This window comes from Camelina sativa, chromosome 7 (assembly GCF_030686135.1).
Source record: "Camelina sativa cultivar CO46 ecotype springtype chromosome 7, ASM3068613v1".
NCBI lineage: Eukaryota > Viridiplantae > Streptophyta > Magnoliopsida > Brassicales > Brassicaceae > Camelina > Camelina sativa.
This window is the reverse complement of record NC_141886.1, coordinates 32603929-32622877: the sequence shown is the minus strand read 5'-3', so window position 1 is coordinate 32622877 and position 18949 is coordinate 32603929. Positions and strand designations below refer to the sequence as shown.

Genomic DNA, 18949 nt, shown 5'->3' with positions numbered 1-18949 from the left:
GCCACCCATGTCACCAAAGTACAGTTATTTTTTCGGTCAAGGGTCCTGAGAGAACTTCAAAGTTAAGTATGCTTGGTATGTTTGAGTTGGAATAGTTTCAAGATGGGTGAACTTCCAAAAAGTGATTGTCAGAACTGTGCGAGTGGAGACAAAACACAGGAAAATATCATGTGGTGATTTTTAGGGACAGTAAACAATTTTTAAAGCTTTCCGGGCATAGCAAATCAGTCATAGGATATGGATAGACCCACGGGCCAAGAGTGGACATGGGCCCACTAAGAATAGTGACAATCGAAGCGTTACAATAATATAGAAAAATTCTGATGGATATAGGATGAGAGGGGATGGAATGGGACATGATCCCTTCTCATCCCAAAGTAGATATGTCTATGTTACATACGCATAATAATTCAAATTTAAACCAAAGTGAAATCCGATATTTGGATTTCATACCAATAGTTTTTAACTTATGACCGGTGATTTATTAAATGTTGTTTAAACGTAAAGATAACATGTTACAATCTATATTATTTTGAACTTACTTATATTCTATTAGCAATTTGTGTTGGACAATAAAGCAAAAGGAGAAAGCAGATCGATTTAGACTATTTGAGATTTGCCCATGAAGGATTTAAGACAAATTAGAAAAAAACAAACTTAAATTTCAAATAAAATTAAAAAATTAAAAAAAATATAGACCCATGGTGTACCACATGTTAAAATCTAGGTGAATGTTTGAGCAAATGGAGTGGACTTGTTAACTTTTTTTGATGGTTTCTGCTATGCATTTTGTATATAATTTGTTGTTAGATCTTTTAACTTGTTAGACAAAAACAATAAACTTAAGTAATTAATGAAACCAAAAAGCACACGATTGATTGGTGCCTGGAATAAGTACTACATTCATTCATACTCTTGAAGTCATTTTCTAGACAAACAAATACCTCTCTTTAGTAGAGAGACCTTAACATGTAAACAAAAAAAAAAAAAAACATCCAAACTTGTTTGTTGCTAAGATATCCAAACTAAAACTTAAGAAGAAAACGTTACTTAGATAGCTCAATCTTCGTAGTCGCCTTGCGCATACTTGTTTTCAGGGTAATACACAGCCACCACTTGGTTTCCTCCAAATTTTCTTCCGTTCATCCCCAATCTGGCCTTTGATGAGCCATCCACATCCGCATACTCCAAGAATACCTGCATTAATATAGATTATCATTAGAGTATGCATTTATATATGAATTTACTAGACGTTGCCTTGTCTCTGGGAAATGAAACCGAACCTTTCCAACTCCTGGTGTTGGATCATGATCTGGATTAGGCCTTGGAATCACAACGTTCACCAAATTACCTGCACAGACACAACAAAGAATTATATAAGTTGATTTGGACCATGTAAAAAAGCCTCAGTATGTGCTATGGTAAAATGTCGTCGAATTGCTTACCGAATTTTCCACCTTCTGTTCTCATGTCCTCCATTATGTCTGCATATTCTTCATCGTCTTTAAGATCATCAGCTGTAACCACTTGAGTCAAACAGACAATCTTGGTGGGAGTACCTCCTGGTTGTAACATAAGCCTCTGCTACAATAAGATTTAATTAGTCATCTTCTAGATAGAATGAATGCAAAACGATTTACAGAAACGAACTATAACGAAAACAGACAATCAAGCAAATGAATTTGAATCATTCACCTGAAAAGCAATCTGTTGTTGGGCATGTAGTAAGATTTCTTCTTGCTCGGGTTTAGGTTGAACTGCTCCCTGGATTGCACGCCTAACTGTAAGTGTCTTATCGCCCATCTTAATTCCGTTTAGAGCAGCACATGCAATATCTGTTACTGAAGGATCTTGGTAAACACAGAACGCATATCCCTTCGAATTTCCAGTTTCCCTGTCTTTGACCAAGTTGAAACCTCTTAGGGGCCCAAAAGACTCTAAAAGCTCCCTGATCTGTGTCTCTGAGAAGTAATAAGGAAGCCCGCCCACAAAAATGCGGTCAGGACCCTCAAGCCCACCAGTAGACCCCGAAGACAATCCAACAGCTGCCAAGTTGAGGCTGGGATTAGGCTGGCTCGGACCAAGAGTTGCAGCAAGGGACGGGTTATAGTCAGTTGGCCTCCTCACCTTTACAGGAACTCCCTGGAGATGCTCAAAGCTATGAATTCAGTACACACAATACAGATTGTAACTAATAAAGGCCAAATTTTACAAGAGATAATGAATCACCTCTAGTATAATGCCGTCTAATGCCATTGCGTTACTAGCCTCCTCAACAGATCTCATCTCCACAAAAGCGAACTTCTTTTCATGGTTTATATAAACATTGACCACTGCATCACCTATGCATAAGAAATCCTAAAAAGGATGAGCGTTCTAGACATGGCAGTAACCTTGAACAAAAAAAAAAGAACTTTTCATTACCTGGCCCAGCGGTGTTTCCCCCAATGGCCGACATCACTTGGCTAAAGAACGTTGCCACCGACTAGAACATGGAAACCCATTCTTAGTAATTCATAAAATGGATATTGCCAATGTCTTAGCTAGACCATTATAAACAAAAAGTCACAAAGCCTTAAAACAAAACATATAATAACGAACCTGTTCATTTGCAGTTGGTGGAAGGCCACCAACATAGACTCGCCGAGCATGCCTAGTTGCCTACGATCATAATACATTTTAGGAGAGGAATCATGACAAACGGTGAGGAAGCTAAGAATAAGATAGACTGATAGATCTTACCTGCTGAGTCATTGCCTGAACTGGCATTACAGGAAGAGCGCCAAGTTGCTAGATGAAATGAAAATATGAGAAGTTATGAGCATGTTCGCATCAAACAGAAGAAAAGTGGAACATCTAAATAACAAAGAAAAGCAAAAAGTACGGATTTATACCTGACCAGGGACCATGGGGAACATGTTGGTGAACATCCCTGGAATAGTAGCAGTAGCTGGGACACTAGGAACCTGGCCTGCTAGGTAAAGTGGTACGTGTCATTTAATGTTTTTTAGACCATTATTATGTTTCCCGGAGGAGTAGACCTACCAATAAGTACAAAGCTACAAATAACAGTTTCCTACCAGCAAAAATATCCCAACAACTTATGAATATTAAGATGAAATGTCTAAGGCTGTATTCGTTTCGAGTTGTCAAAATTTGTAAGGCTAGAAAACAGGCATATAGTTGCCAGTTGAAGATGAAAAATACCCATGACAACCGTTGCACTGATTCCTCCTTGTACAATTAAAGCTAGAGAGGCCGGCTCATTGTCAGCATAATGGGGCAACTAACCCAACACAGCCTTCTTACTACAAAAAGACAAGACACAGAAACAAACAAACACCACCAAAAAAAAACAAAGCAAAAAACTTCTCAGTTCCAAAACCACTTCACCAGGCAACAAAAATAACAAGACATCCTATGAAGAAAGTAAGACTTTAAAGTCCTCTGTTCACGAGTCAATAAACGCAGCTTACCAAAATCACAGCGTGTAATTGTTTATGATCTTTCCAAACTACGTAAAACCAAAAACAACAAGCAGTTAAGAAACATAATAATGTTGAGTAGATGATGAAGCATATACCTGCTGCAGCAACAGCAGTAGCAGCTAACATTGCAGAAGCAGGGGGCGCCATGTCAAATCCACTTACCCTCTTGCTGAAAGAGCAAAAAATAAGCGATGAGATATCAGCGAAGCAACTACGAAAAAATAATGCCTCAACTAAACCTAAGAAACACAACAACCCAGATCACACTAAATATGTGTTAGTACATAAGTATATTCCCAAATATGATAATACAACTGCAAATAAACCTCAAGAATATAGTTTTTCTCTAGACCAATACAGCTTATACAGTTTATTTGATATGATATGTATGACATTGCAACGTCGCCACAAAATGAATTTGTTATAACAAATAAAAATAACAGAGAAACCAGGTACCTCTTTGATCTTGACCGTGATCGTGAGCGAGAACGTGATCTATGTTCAGACCTATGCCTATGTTCTGACCTTGACCTACGTTCAGAGCGGCTCCTTGACCGAGAGCGTGACCGTCGCCTGTGCCTCTCCTCTCTGTCTCGATCGCGAGACCTCCTATAAATAAATGATGACACCATCAACATTAAAAATAAAACAATCTAAAACCTGAAAAGAAATTTACAACAGACTGTCAGTACCTGTCACGGTCTCGACTTCTGCGATGAAGATGATGATCATCATCCAAATCATCTCTCTCACGTTCCCTTTTCTCACTACGTTCTCTGCTACGGTCCCTATGACGATCTCTATGATGGCGGTCTCGTTCCCTATCCTTACTCTTCTCCCTATCTCTATCTCTGCTCTTCTCCCTATCTCTGTCTCTGCTCTTCTCCCTTTCACGATCCTTATCTTTGTCTCTGTCTTTGTCACGTCCATTTTCCTTGTCTTTCTCCTTGCTTCTTGAAGAATCCTTTTCAAGATCATCAGATTCCTCCTGGAAACAAATGTCAAAATGTATTATAATATCACTCTAAAGAGCATATTGGAGCACTTGACATGATATGATACTATAATGTCTATAAAGCCAGAGGCTCAAACCAATGCATAAATACTCAAATTCAACTCTTTACAAAGCTAAACCATCGCCTAAATTCAGAAAACACCCTTAAATCACAGTATCAAATCCAGATTTCAACAAAACAGAAGAGGCAGAACATGAAATTTTGTACCAAATTACAACTATTATGACTACCCGTCCGAACATAACAGAAGCCCGGAAGCTACAGAATCGAAGAGAAGGATATCTAAAGGATTAAGTGTACATACTCGAGACTTGGAGTCTTGGTGACCATCCTCGCCACCAAGGGACTGAAAAGGCGAACTCTTCAGAGCTATGTAGTCCTCGTTGTTGTTGATTGCGGTGGAGACAGCGACGCCATCTCCGTTACCTTCGTAACTCATCATCCACTCGTAGAAGTCTCTTCGTCGATTCGCTGAGTCTGATTGTATGAAGAAAAAAACCCTAAGGGATTCTAATGGAGGATGAATTAAAAATTATGAAGAAGATTCTAGCACGAGGAAGACGGTTAAGGGTATTACTGTAAATTGAACATAGTATTTATCGTAAACGGGCTTATAATACTTAATGGGCTTATCAGATGTAGTTGGGCCATTTGAGACTGTTGTTCCAGAAGAAATTGTCTTGGTTAAGGTTTGGTGAAGAAACGAGTTCAAACTGGTCTTGGAGTTGCAATGAGCGTCCACGATCCTAGGCCAGCCCTTGGGGAAGCCTTAGACCGGACAAAGCTTACAACTTCTTAGTGGGATGAGAATCTTCTGTTTAGATGTGGTGTTTCTTTATCGATTGTAAATCTTTCTTTTTTCCGTACTTTGTTTATTAGTCGAGTTTGGGAGTCTTTTAGTAGTATCTTGATTACATTATGGTTTTTGTTTTTGGAAAAAAAAAAAAAATGTTTTGGAATGAAAACAAGCAATTTGAAAATGGAAAGATCACACAGATATATACTAAGTACTAAGATGAGTTTGAGAGATTTCCACCATTGATCAAACTCAATTTTTGACAAAAAGGTAAAAAACTGAATAAGTTTCATATGTTGGTTTGGTGGTTTGAAGTTAAACTAAGGGACCGACGGATTGGAAGATAGTACGTTTTCTAGTGAAAACAAGTCAACCTAACAGTACTTACCGGTCCATACACTATCCCTATCTTACTTGACCATATCATTCATGGCCACTCAATATGAGTCCACCACAACATGTGTTCATTATCCTTGACACATAAAATTCTAAAAGAAAACAAAAACATATAAGAGCTCAAGATTCTGTATGTTTGAAACAATTTTGACATGTATCAATCATTCATAGGACACTTGTCTTACTCGGTGCTTCTTGAAGATTCCTTTTCAAGATCATGAGACTTACTGCTCTGAAACAGAGATGTCCAAGGCTTTTTTCTTAAGTACACCAAACAAAAACGTAAAATGCAAATAATATCTTCGTCCCATATGATTAATGGAGTAGTAGATAATACATAATGATTTATTTATGAAGATATTCGAAGCCCATTAATCTTTAGAAACCATAGCTTCATTATGAATAATGGGGTTTTAAAAATTTTAAAAAAAAAGATTTGTTCCGAAACTATACATTTTGACACAACCAAGCTTTACCGGTAGAAGATTAGAAGAAGCACCCCAAATATTACTAGTCTAACCCCAATTCAAATCTTTTTGCCATGATATTGTGGCAATAACACATAGCTATAAAGATTATTTATGCAAAGACTCGAAACAATAAATCAAATGCATGAATCATCAAACAAATTAAACTTTCCACTATGGTAACTGATATAATTTTATCTGTCTTTCCAGTTTTTTTTGGTTTGGGTTAGTCTATCTTCTAAAACTTTCTATATTAATCTTAATACCAAGTTAGTTTATAAAACCAGATGTTTTGAAATATATCTATGTAAAAAATATGAATTGGTTTAAACATTATTTCAGTGTATTGAAATGTTGAAATCTATAAGCTTATATTCAAAAATGGGAGGCTGTGACCATATTGACCCACTGTTTTAGTTCAATTAATTTTTTTTTGTCAAACAATCGACAATCACTATTTTACTTTTTTTTGAAAAATATGATATTAAATATTCTTTAGAAAAAAAAAAACACAAGAAGCCCGTCGTGCTGGTTTTGGCCCCGATTAAAAAAACAAAATGTTACATCCTTTTCAATTTGATTTCTCTTTTGGTTTCCTTAAGGCAATTTTTGGTTGACTAGAGAGATATATAGAAGAAAATAGAGAATGAGGGCAGAGATCCATGAATGAATGATGAAAGTGATGAATAAATAAAGGACGAGAGGTGGAAAAAGAGAGATATAGTTTGATAGATGATAGGTGATGTGACATTGACAAATGATAGAAATTAAAAAATATTAAAAAATAAGAAAAAAAAAATCTTATAAGTTTCTTTTTGGTGAATTTGAAGAGGTAATAATGGCTAGGGCCCGAGTAAAGGCAAACGTAAAAGTATTATTCTCTTAAACAGTTCTATTTTCCCTATTATTATGTTTTTATTTTATTTGAAGTGCAACCTCCCTGTTATTTAAATATATACTTTCTGCATTTAATTATACATAGTGCTCGTTATATAACTCAATTTAAAAGTATTGTATTATCATTACAACCTTAACTCGAGAAATAAATGTCGATAGTTTTGTAGATTCGCGTCTAATCATAAGCTCAACTGTTGTGCTGACAAAGATCCACTATGCAGTCTTGAATTGCGAATCCATAAGCTCAAAGATTGAAAATCACTATGATAAAAAAGAAAAATACATGTGTTGATTTTTTAGAGATGGGTCATCGGGGATAGGATCGATTCTTCGTGTGGTGTATGGGGAACGAATCAGATCCATGCAGAGAGTTAACTAATAAAAGGAAAACTAGGTTAATGATAGCTTAAAAAGATAATTAAAGAAGGTAATTAGATCTTTGATACTTAGCAACGAGGAGTACGGCAAGGAGAGGGACAAATAAAAAAGGTAGAAGAGAACAGAAGAAGGGCCACACACACACCACTTTTTTTTTTGGCTTGTCTCGATGTGCGTTACGTGACAACCACATCATCCCCTATTTTTATTACTTTCTTCTTTTAAAAATCACATGCAATTCTTCTGTTTTCAATTCATTATTTCGTCCTTTTTGTCTCAACAACTATTAGTATTACTGCTCTTGTTTAACCTGTTAAGACTTTTAAAGCAAATTTTGAAGTTGTTAGATAATTGTTTATTATATCACAAAAGGAATATTGATATTTGTTTACTGTTTAACGTTTACTTTTAATTTTAGAGTTTTCGTCTTGTTCGTAGATGTATATGTCGACGAATAAATAGAACACAATGTAAAGAATTTCGTACAAACTGCAAATTTTGAAAAAAGCACATAGGGATTTTATGGACGAGTTGACATAAAGGAAGTAATACACTATTTATGATGATCGTGATATTATTTTGTATGTCTCTTCGATGATATCCAAAATATATAAAAGAGAAGTATTTTTTTAGAGAAATTTCCGTAAAACATCACTTTATGGTTTGGTTATTTTTATGATATACCAAATTTTTTTAAATATATTTAAAAATATCACTAAAATATCTTAGAAAGGTTTTTCTAACTTTTTTTCTTTTTCAAAATTCTTCCTACAAATGAATTAAGATCCATTCTAAAATATTTTAAAGTTTCTCTTAATATGTCTACAATGTCAAAATCTTCTCCACAAATCGTTTACATTTTTGCCATAGAATGACCTCAAAACCAACAAAAATTGGTCTTTGTTTTCAGTACAATATTTTTTGATAGAAGAACTTAAAATAATAAGACGATCTAATTGATATAAGAGAAGAGTATAATTTTATTTCGCTGTCGCATTTCATGTATATTTCTTATGACAGCTAATTGCATCATATAATTTTAGACATTTCAAAGTTTTTATAATGTCAATTTCTTGTTTGGTTTCTAGCTATTTCTCATAGACGATGATGAGAAACCACAACGCTGGATTTCGTTTTTTTTTTGTACTGTAGTTACGAATAGTTTTCTCGCATGCGATGATGAGCGACGCTTATGATTTTACAAATTTACAATTATAGCTTTTTTAGAAAGTTCATTGGATGCTTCGAACGTTGAACAAAACAAATCGTGATAAAGAAACTAAAATATTCGTAAGCGTCGATGCTTGTCTTCTTGTGTTTGGCCATGTTAGGTTGAGTCCAGATTTTTCATATCTGTATTCATACCAATTACACCATCCACCTCTATATTTTAAATTATATGTTCCTATCAAAATATCTCGCGGCGACAGATTTAAAATTCAGGTTCATCTTTCGGGTCAATCGCATTAATTTCAAACGAGTTTTGTCTTAACACGTATACTTACCGTTAATTATTACATTTTTTAGTCTACTAATTGCCAAAAAATATTTTTGGACCTACTCTACAAAATTTTTGTCTACTCTAGTAATCAACCTCGCAACGCTATCACCGAATGGCAAACAAATATGTACGTATGCTAATCCAAAAACCTATAGTAAAACGTTGCTAAAATATTCTCTAATATAGGCATGAATTCTTGAGAAACACTAGATCTGGATTCCATTATTTTGCAAGAAGCAACATGATTAAGTTCAACTCATATAGCACATTCAACTTGTAAGAGATTCTAAAAAAAATGAAAAAACGTACATCATCTGCAACATGTATATATCATTAAAAATATATACGTCATTTGTTTTAGGTTTAGGATAAGCATGACATGTTTGCCTAATATGACAACCATCCACTGATCCACAGTTGGATAAACATGTCTTTGTGCAAGTCCCCGTAATGCGATTCGTGATCTAAATCTCATATCCGACTTTACGTCATAAATTTTTATAATTTATCTTTCATGGTAAATTAAAAAACATAGATCCTTATATCATATTAATTTGATTTCGATAGCATATATATATACAAATACAACATATTTTCATCAGAGAAAAATCACATTGATCATATTTTACGAAATATATAATGGTGAATGATATCTTATTTCTTTTATATTATTTTTTTCTTTGTCTATAACTCATTTTTCTCCGACTAATCTCATCATCAAAATGCTGATTTGAAAGTCAGAAATCATTAAAAATAAACACTATATATAAATTGACATTCTAATTTTTATAACAGATTTGTTGATTGTATATAAAAATTGCTTTATAATGTTTCAACTTGCTATGCTCTAGATTATTCTCTACAACATTTATTATTTAACCAAATGCAAATAATATATAGCTTTATCTAATAATTGCAAATATATATATATATATATATATATATATATATATATTAATTACCTAAAATGACCTGATAAGTACCTAACGTCTACATATGCATGCACCATGCTATATATAGTCCACAATATCATATATGATCAAATTCAAATCGTATTTTTCTTTTTTGCTTTCATAATAATAGGCCGATTCTTATATATAAAAGTCAAAGGACAAATATATGTCATTACGATATTCAGTGGAATTGTATTCTGCATAGATGTGACTCCCCTGGGTGTGGAACAAGCTCGTAATGAAATAAAATAGAAATATATATGCTTACCTAAAGTCTTAGAATTGATATAAATGTCTGTTTTGATCAAGTTATTGATTTATTAAAGAAAAATAAAAAAAAGTAATTAATTTATGTGAGTTAATTAATTTAAAACCATCTAATGAGACACGTTACCATATAGGGAAAAGTCTCAATCTGACTGTAGTATATATATTTTTTTATTAATAGGTGGAAAATGCCAGAAGTCCAAAACTAATCTCAAAATTGGCCTATAGAATAAAGCTGACTGTATATAGTTTTTAGTTTTTTACCACCTTGGTTTATTACTTCACACTCTTTTTGTATCGAAAAAATCGTTTACTAGATTTCTGTTTTCCAAAAACTTTTAGAAATTATTTTCTTTTACTATTCAAAACTTCACTATCATAATAAAAAAATAAAAATGAGAGGACTCTAATCTTAGTTCCCCAAATTTAGTATGAACGTATACATTTGTAGATGTTATTTTCTTTTGCTATTCAAAACGCAGACATGCAATTATAGTCAATTAGTATGAATTACTTGCTGTAAGAGGAATATGTTTTTTTTTTCAAAACTATATAGTATCAATATAAGATAAAACAAACTCATAGAAAAAAATAGAAAGTCATATTAAAACCTTCAAGTACATATATTTTAATAGAATTAAATTCATGATTTGTAATACAATGGTTTGTGTTAATGACATTAACTTAATGTCATTGATATGTCACCGCCTTATATTGCATGTTATTGAGAAAAATAATACTCCTAATAATAGAAACAGAGAGCAACACAAACGTAAATGTGTTTCTGAACATACAAATTATTGTTGACAAAAAAGAACAGACAAATTATTCAAAAAAGAAAAACTAATAATTAACCAAGAAACTATCATAAATTAGAATATGAAGAGACATTTCTTTAAATTAAATAGCATAAACATTGTACCAGCTATAGACTGCTTAAAAAATAAAAATTCTATGGTGTTAAATTATTGAAAAGACAAGAGATTGTTCGCAAATAATACTAATAAATATTTACTTTTGATGATAAGTAATACAGTATATATATATATATATATAATAATTTATTAATTTTAGAGAAAAAATAGTGATATTATAATAAGTTTAAAGAAAAAGAAGAAATATGAATTTTTATCTTTATCAGGCCTTTTCAGTCTGAACCGTACAATCCCCAAAAAAGAAAATGAAAACTGCAATAAAGAAGGAAAAAAACAATACTTTTTTCGAAATGTTACAAAAATAAAAAAGAAAAACAGATCGGAAAAAAAAAAAAAAAAAGTAGACTCAGAAGAAGACTGAGAGAGAGAGAGAAGGGGACTTATTAGCGTGCATGGGAACTACATTTATTATACAAAGAAGAAGAAGAAGAAGAAGAGATTCTCCGAATTGAACCAGAAGCTTCGAGGTCTCTCTATCAACAACATACGAAGAAGAAGAAGAAGACGAAGACTAATCATCCTTTTTACAGCTTAATTTAGGGTTTTTCCCTCCATCATCTTCTTCTTCCTTTTGCTTCTTCTTTATTCTTCTTCTCCAGCTCTCAGGGAGAGATTCTAAGCTTCATCTCGGTGAGTTATTCTTCAACTATCTGATTTTGATTTCATTTTCAACTTGGTTCTCTGTTTCTTCTATTGTTGTTTCAGTTTTTTATTTTCTGCGAATTCAGCCCGAGATTTTTGAGCTTTACTCTACTTCAGTGATTTGTTCGCTTTGTCTAATTACTTGTATAATTAATCGGATTAAGGCTGATACATGAGCTATTTACTAGCTCTTGTTGCGTGAGTTGCATTGTGCTCATAATTTTGAGTATCTGGTGTGTTCTATGTTTGGCAAAATTGGAATAATATAGGATTTTTTTTTCATGTTTGAAGCCACTGATTTTGATTTTTTTTTTTTTTTTTTTTTTATTAGCTTAATTTTGGTTGAATCTTGATTTTGAGGTTTTTTTGTTTTTATGTGAAAAGGGATGCTTTGAGAGAGAGGGATGAATCAGAATCATTGGTGAATGCTAGCTCCAGGTGAAATCTGTCATTTTCAGCACATTTTGTGTGGAAGCATCTGAAATAAGGATCTGAGTTGCAGAGAAATGGAATGTTGTTCCATCAAGTCCTAGTTGGATTGGTTTATATCTCTATTGTGATTTGAAAACTCTGAGTTTCTGACTGATCTCAACTCTGATAACTAATGTGCTCTGAGATGATGGATTTGAACCTGGTAAGGCATCAAATGTAAGGTTGGATACTATGTTCTGAAAATCACCAGATCCTTGTCAAGATGGAAACAAGGTGTGTTTGTGTTATTATTCTTCCCTTTGTCAACAGACATTTCACCATGTGACTTCTCTAGTTGTTTTTTAAAAAAAAAAATTATATTCAATTTCTTAGATCTGGGGGTGTACTTTTGTCTTTCCTCAGGGCTGGAGAGAGAGAATTCTCAAATGGTGATGTTTATTGTGGTCAACTCAAAGGAACACTTCCTTATGGGAAAGGAAAGTATGCGTGGCCTGATGGAATCATCTACGAGGGTGATTGGGAAGAAGGGAAAATATCCGGGAGAGGTAAACTTATGTGGTCGTCTGGTGCTAAATATGAAGGGGATTTCTCTGGGGGATACCTTCATGGCTTTGGCACATTGACTTCTCCTGATGGATCTGTCTATGCTGGAGCATGGAGAATGAATGTAAGACACGGTCTAGGTAGGAAAGAGTATTGTAACTCGGATGTATATGATGGCTCATGGAGAGAAGGATTACATGATGGCAGTGGTAGTTATTCTTGGTACAATGGAAACAGGTTCATTGGGAACTGGAAAAAGGGTAAAATGTCTGGCAGAGGAATTATGAGCTGGGCTAATGGTGATCTCTTTAATGGGTTTTGGTTGAATGGTCTTAGACATGGCTCTGGTGTTTACAAGTATGCTGATGGCGGTTTTTATTTCGGGACCTGGTCACGTGGCCTTAAAGATGGGAGTGGAGTCTTTTATCCTGCTGGAAGTAAACACCCGTCTCTGAAAAAGTGGCATCGGCATTTTGGTTACGATGACACCGGTAATTTCCTCCTATCTCATAATTCAACAGTAAATATTGATGATTTACGGAATTCGAAAGCTGTGTCACGAAGTCTTTCTGAGATAACCACAACAAGTGGACTGACGAGAACTTCTGAGAGGTATCCTGATGATTATTGGAGCACCAGTGATCCTCCACGAGACTTTATGCATCACGGGCCCGCATCCAAGTCTGCACGGTCTGTTGACTCTGGTCAAAGCGAGGGACGGGATAAGAACCCTATCGTTTTTGAAAGAGAATACATGCAAGGAGTTCTGATCAAAGAACGAATTATGAGTTCTATCGACATGTCACACAGGGCTAGACCTTTGAATCTTACTAAGGAAGTCACAGTTAGCGCTTGTGTGAGCTTTCTAGGGGGAAGGTGGAACCATTATCTAATGCTTAATCTCCAACTTGGTATCAGGTAAACAACCAATTTTAATAGATGTTAGTTATCAAAATGACAAGAGATCTTTATTCAAGTCACTTCTGAACATTTTCTTCATTTTCTCATATGATCTTCTCAGTAGCCTAAACACAATTATTTTCTGCACACTATGACTTGATTAATGAGTCAGACCAGAATACAAACAGTCAGACCATGCTTGTAGTAGTTTTTCTCTTACACAACATATCTTTTCAAGTTCACAGGTATACTGTTGGGAAAATTACACCAGTGCCTCCGCGGGAAGTTCGTGCTTCTGACTTTAGTGAAAGAGCCAGAATCATGATGTTCTTCCCTAGAAACGGTTCCCAATATACACCTCCGCACAAGTCCATTGATTTCGATTGGAAAGACTATTGCCCTATGGTTTTCAGGTAAAACTTTTTTTTTATTCCGCTTATTCCAGAAATGCTTTTAATCAGCAAATATAATAGCATACTAGGCCTCTCTCAGCATATGTATAATAGCATAATAGGTCTGTATCAATACGTCTATGAATTTGGAAACTGAACATCAATGTGAAATACTTTTGTTAAAGATTTAAATGTTGAAGTGTCTGCCAGCTCTCCGAACTACTGATCTTTATTGGATAATATCTTTTGCTTAAGGATCTTATCATGGTTAGGGATTTTAAAATTTGTTAACCAAAAGGTTTTGCAATAATGTCTGTGGAATGATGCTTTTTTTCAACACATTAATCCCCTCTCCTTTTGTAGTTTTTGACAAACTAAGAGCATTCTTTGTAGTTTTTGACAAACTAAGAGCATTCTGTTACTCATCATGCTTTTCTTAGTGTATTTAAGATTACTTGTTCTTTCTAATTATTTACTATGCATGGTTTACAATGGCATAGGAATTTGAGGGAAATGTTCAAGTTAGATGCTGCAGACTACATGATGTCTATCTGTGGCGATGATGGCTTGAGGGAAATTTCGTCCGCTGGAAAAAGTGGCAGTATCTTCTACCTTTCTCATGACGACAGATTTGTGATAAAGACACTAAAAAGATCTGAGTTAAAGGTTTGATAGAACTAAACCAAGCTTTCATCTTTTCTTACGTGTTGTTAAGTATAATAGTGGTTTAGGGATATTGTAAACCCTTCTTGATTTTTGGTAAAGTTAGCTGATTCATGCTCCTTTTCTTTTTCTTTTGCTATATTTTTAGGATGCATGTGACATACCTACAAATAGTCTAGCCTGTCTTTCCTTGTATGTATTTTTCTTAGTATATCACATAATCTTCTATATATGTATGACTGAGGGCATCTCATTTTCTAATAGGTTCTACTCAGGATGTTGCCTAGGTACTATGAACATGTAGGAGACTATGAAAATACGCTCATAACGAAGTTTTTTGGAGTTCACAGAATAAAACTCAAGTGGGGTAAAAAGGTGATAAGTAGTCTGATCTCTTCTATATATTAATTCCATTATATTTCATTTCTCTTTAGCATGAGCTTTGTGCTTCTCTGACAGGTACGATTTGTGGTCATGGGGAATATGTTTTGCACAGAATTGAAGATTCATCGCCGCTATGACCTAAAGGGCTCAACTCAAGGGAGATTTACAGAAAAGAATAAAATTGGAGAAAAAACTACCATGAAAGATCTTGATCTGGCTTATGAACTTCATATGGACAAGCTGCTGCGAGAAGCTCTCTTCAAGTGAGTTCTCTACTCAGTTAATAACCCTTTCGTCAGTTGAATGATATTTTAGTTATACATTTGCTACGGAACCTCTAGGTTTTATGTGCCATTTGTATCTATTTTCCAAAGTCTGCATGCTGCAACCACTTACTGTTTCTGAAAACATCTAATGATCACCTCTCGCCTGTCGCAATTTTCCAGCACTAATTGTCTGTTGAATTTGTGAGGGATGTGTCATGTGGGATTTCAAGTTTTTTTTTTTTTTTTGGGAAATCTCATCTATAGAAATTGTGTATATATTTTTTAGGGGAGCAAGTTCTCATTGTTGTTTAAACTTATTAAATCCATTTCTGCAAGACCTGACTTATAGCCTAGTGAACCAACTAGGATTTAGAGAGTTATACAAAATGTCTTACTGCCACTGCTGTCTACACGCATACCATTAGAAATGAGATGTTTGCTCTGCTTTTCATGGTTTCAAGTCTAGTCGGCTAGTGAATTTTTTTGTATGATGCTTCTCCTGTTTTCCATTAGCTTTAACTTAGATTTTATTATTATTTTTACATTCTTATGCACATATTATCCTGATTGCAGTCCTAAGGACAATAAAGTGCTGTATTTTTCACAATTGTGTTTGTCTAATTGTTTATGGAACCTCGTTGTTTCCCACATGGCAGGCAAATTATTTTAGACTGTTCCTTCTTGGAATCTCTTCAAATCCTTGATTACAGTCTTCTCTTGGGATTACATTTTAGAGCTCCCGATCCACGTACTGATATCCTGGATCCTCCCAATGAAATGTCAGATCAAGAAAGTGATAGTGATGCATCTGTTGACGGTAGGCCTCAATTCTTTAAGAGACTATATATCTTCTTAGTTTAGGGAGAATAGTAGTTCTAGAGCTCACACATGTAGTCATTGTAAACTAGACTACATGTCATGGATTTGTGTCTCTTACTGTTTTTTGTTTTGTGTTTCATCAGTCAGCTTGCCACGTGAACCTTCCAATCCTCCAAAAGGACTATTAATGGTTACTCACGAACCCAACTCCGTTAATACCGCCCCCGGTCCTCACATCAGAGGTAGCACACTACGAGCATTCTCTGTTGGCGAGCAAGAAGTTGATCTTATTCTACCTGGAACTGCAAGGTTAGTCACTTCCTGCCAAAACCTAACTTCACTCCACAAGATCACAGTCCAATATCCTTATTTCCAGTTTATGAAATTGTCCCCAACCATACCTTTTGGAATCAAATTCAGGCTCCGGGTGCAGTTAGGAGTGAACATGCCGGCTCAAGCTCACCACAAACTCGGTCAAGACAAGGAGGAGCCGGGAACAGTCGAGCTATTTGAAGTGTACGATGTGGTTGTATACATGGGCATGATTGACATCCTCCAAGAGTACAACATGAAGAAGAAAGTGGAACATACTTGCAAATCTATGAAATATGATCCGATGACAATATCAGCCATCGAGCCTACACTTTACTCTAAGCGATTTATCGATTTCCTCCTTAAGGTATTCCCAGAAAAAGCATAGAGAGATAAACAGATGATGATGGTTCATGATCTGGCTCGGTTGATAATATTCTTTCCTGTTCATAAGCCATAAAATACTCCAGAGGGATCTGGCTCGTAACGTTCTTATTTATATGTACACTAACATTTAGGATCTTATACTTTAAAACAGTTTTCGTGTATTATTGTCATGAGTTCACTCTCTCACTGTGCCTCACCATTTAGCTACTGCTAAGGTGGGTTGAGGATAGATATGTACTAATCACCATTTTTGAAATAAGATTGAATGTACAAAAAAAAAAAATACAGAACAGGCCAGTTCCATTTTCGTTTTGAGTTTCCGGGTCTAGGGGGCCGTAAAAAACTTTTCAGAAACGGCAGATATTCTGCTTTACTAATCTGTATTATTCCTTCTGTTTCATAATATAGGATGTTTAGAGAAGTGTTTTTGTTTCATAATAGGATGTTTACATCTTTCTATGCAACTTTTAGATTAAATTTATATTTTATATTATGCAGACTTGTTTATAATTGGTTAAACTTTTTAAAAGTAACTATTTCTTAATATGCATTAAAACATACATACACAATATCTTTTTAAACCCTGGCTGATTCAAAAACAACAAAAAAGAATGTTTACTAGAGACTTTTGAGGCAAAATCTACTTATGCATCCTCAATGGTTTCTGGCATGCCAAGAAAGACTTCGTACTTTCGAGTGGCTACGACGTGATAATGGACTAATGTCTAATTATAAGAAGTATTGATATATTTCAAGCTTATTGATCCTCTTTTCTTCAGGTTACCTTTACAAGTTTCTAATCTAACTTACTTGTTAAGCAGATATAAATCAGTAACATCCTAACCATTAGGGTTGGATTTGAACAAGGCAGGAAAAAAACTTCCAAGACGATTTATTTTATTTTATTGTAAACATGCATAATCGTTCGTTCTTTACTTGTATTTGGTAGCATGACTCCCCCCAATCAAAGAACCAAAAATAAATATTAAAAAGAATGCACCGCTATAGCTACGTTAGATATTATTAAGCTAAGCCGGACATGTTGCATAAAGAAAGATGATCACATCAAAGGATCAATGTTGAAATCAGTAAAATAATCATCAAAGTGTAGATTATCTTCCTCGTTCACCAACAAAGTACTTGCAGAGCCAGAAGACTCCCCTTCCAATATGTGATTTTGATTCGTTGTCTTCGTCTCTTCGTTACAAATCATTAAACGTCCATCTCTTTGATTGCTCTTCACGGCATCATCTAACCGGACTCTCGCATTGTTCAACATCCTAGAAACTGCATCGATCGCCTCTTTCAACTCGTCCACGTTCTCCGACATGTCAAAACCTTTGTCTTCCCACCAATTAAACCCTAACCCTGACCTGTTCTCTATCTAATAGGTTTGCCGGAAGTAGATGCTGGTCTTGGAGCAGAGAGGAGACAACTTGATCGACAGAGGAGTGGCCGAAAGAGTAGAAAGAAGCGTGAGAGTTGGAAGAGAGAGGAGTCGCCAAGATTGCGATTCGACTGTCGGGAGAGAGGAGACAGAGCTCCGAAGCTTTACGGAAGAGACCGTTCCTGCGTTTGCTGAAAGCAACCGTTTTTGCGGCTTTGTTTTGGATTTCAGCAATGTCAATCTTATGCTTTTTGCCTCCCATATTGAAACAATATTACAAGAAAGAAAGCGAATTACACAGACAAAAAGATCGCAGAGATTTGTTTGCAAGATAGCTTCCTCTCTTTATATTTATACTAATAACTCTCTCTTCTCATCTTCCTTTTTTACATTAGGGTGTGTTACCATTATGGATCTTAATGATTCCCTTATTCAAATTTTCCATAATCGAATGATTCCGAATATTACCTTTTTTTTGTACACAAAGAAAACTCTATTCTAATTGTTTTTTTTTTTCGTTTTCTTTTTCGTTCTTAATTAGTGAACTAATTTATTTACTTTCCCTGAAAAAAAAATTTAAAAACAAAAGTCTAATTTTAAAAGATTAATTTATATTATAAACCCGAATTGAATTTATAAACAATATTTATTCTCGTGCGGGATGTTTCACATTCTCTCACACCAAAACCCTTAAATCCTAGACTGTTTCTTGCGCACCAACAAACAAA

At 34.7% G+C, this 18949-nt stretch overlaps 2 protein-coding genes and 1 pseudogene across 11 annotated transcripts; 1 reads left to right on the top strand and 2 right to left on the bottom strand.

The window, feature by feature from the left end:
- Positions 1 to 878: 878 nt before the first annotated feature.
- Positions 879 to 5437, bottom strand: LOC104703678 (splicing factor U2af large subunit B). 9 transcript variants are annotated; one of them, XM_087460001.1, is made up of 14 exons: positions 4809 to 5011; positions 4181 to 4476; positions 3945 to 4097; positions 3584 to 3657; positions 3477 to 3514; positions 2895 to 2971; positions 2743 to 2790; positions 2602 to 2661; positions 2425 to 2485; positions 2230 to 2342; positions 1696 to 2142; positions 1446 to 1581; positions 1284 to 1351; positions 879 to 1197 (listed from the first exon to the last, which is right to left on the bottom strand). In XM_087460001.1, the coding sequence occupies exons 6-14, from the start codon at positions 2928 to 2930 to the stop codon at positions 1060 to 1062; spliced, it is 1107 nt and encodes a 368-aa protein (XP_087316127.1). In that variant the 5' UTR covers positions 2931 to 2971; positions 3477 to 3514; positions 3584 to 3657; positions 3945 to 4097; positions 4181 to 4476; positions 4809 to 5011; the 3' UTR covers positions 879 to 1059. The 9 variants fall into 9 exon arrangements, with proteins under 9 accessions (XP_087316127.1, XP_087316128.1, XP_087316126.1 ...); XM_087460002.1 differs by having other exon boundaries at positions 2895 to 2974; positions 4809 to 5006; XM_087460000.1 differs by having other exon boundaries at positions 1446 to 1584; positions 4809 to 5006.
- Positions 5438 to 11318: 5881 nt separating this feature from the next.
- LOC104703676 (phosphatidylinositol 4-phosphate 5-kinase 8) lies at positions 11319 to 16998 on the top strand. 2 transcript variants are annotated; one of them, XM_010419730.3, is made up of 10 exons: positions 11319 to 11724; positions 12121 to 12441; positions 12571 to 13629; positions 13857 to 14024; positions 14504 to 14669; positions 14931 to 15041; positions 15126 to 15313; positions 15973 to 16133; positions 16279 to 16444; positions 16556 to 16998. In XM_010419730.3, the coding sequence occupies exons 2-10, from the start codon at positions 12431 to 12433 to the stop codon at positions 16833 to 16835; spliced, it is 2310 nt and encodes a 769-aa protein (XP_010418032.2). In that variant the 5' UTR covers positions 11319 to 11724; positions 12121 to 12430; the 3' UTR covers positions 16836 to 16998. The 2 variants fall into 2 exon arrangements, with proteins under 2 accessions (XP_010418032.2, XP_087316120.1); XM_087459994.1 differs by lacking the exons at positions 11319 to 11724; positions 12121 to 12441 and having other exon boundaries at positions 13509 to 13629; positions 13850 to 14024.
- Positions 16999 to 17894: 896 nt separating this feature from the next.
- LOC104705150 (agamous-like MADS-box protein AGL97 pseudogene) lies at positions 17895 to 18518 on the bottom strand (annotated as a pseudogene).
- Positions 18519 to 18949: the final 431 nt, after the last annotated feature.

Excerpts from the sequence above, each read along its gene's own strand:
- LOC104703676 (XM_010419730.3), top strand. Across the intron at positions 16,134-16,278 it reads TAGTGATGCATCTGTTGACG|TCAGCTTGCCACGTGAACCT; the intron begins GTAGGCCTCAAT and ends GTGTTTCATCAG. Across the intron at positions 16,445-16,555 it reads ATTCTACCTGGAACTGCAAG|GCTCCGGGTGCAGTTAGGAG; the intron begins GTTAGTCACTTC and ends AATCAAATTCAG.
- LOC104703678 (XM_087459997.1), bottom strand. The coding sequence starts at position 4,946 with ATGATGAGTTACGAAGGTAACGGAGATGGCGTCGCTGTCTCCACCGCA. Across the intron at positions 2,975-3,583 it reads TACTGCTGTTGCTGCAGCAG|CAGGCCAGGTTCCTAGTGTC; the intron begins GTATATGCTTCA and ends CACTTTACCTAG. Across the intron at positions 2,662-2,742 it reads TTCAGGCAATGACTCAGCAG|GCAACTAGGCATGCTCGGCG; the intron begins GTAAGATCTATC and ends TTATGATCGTAG.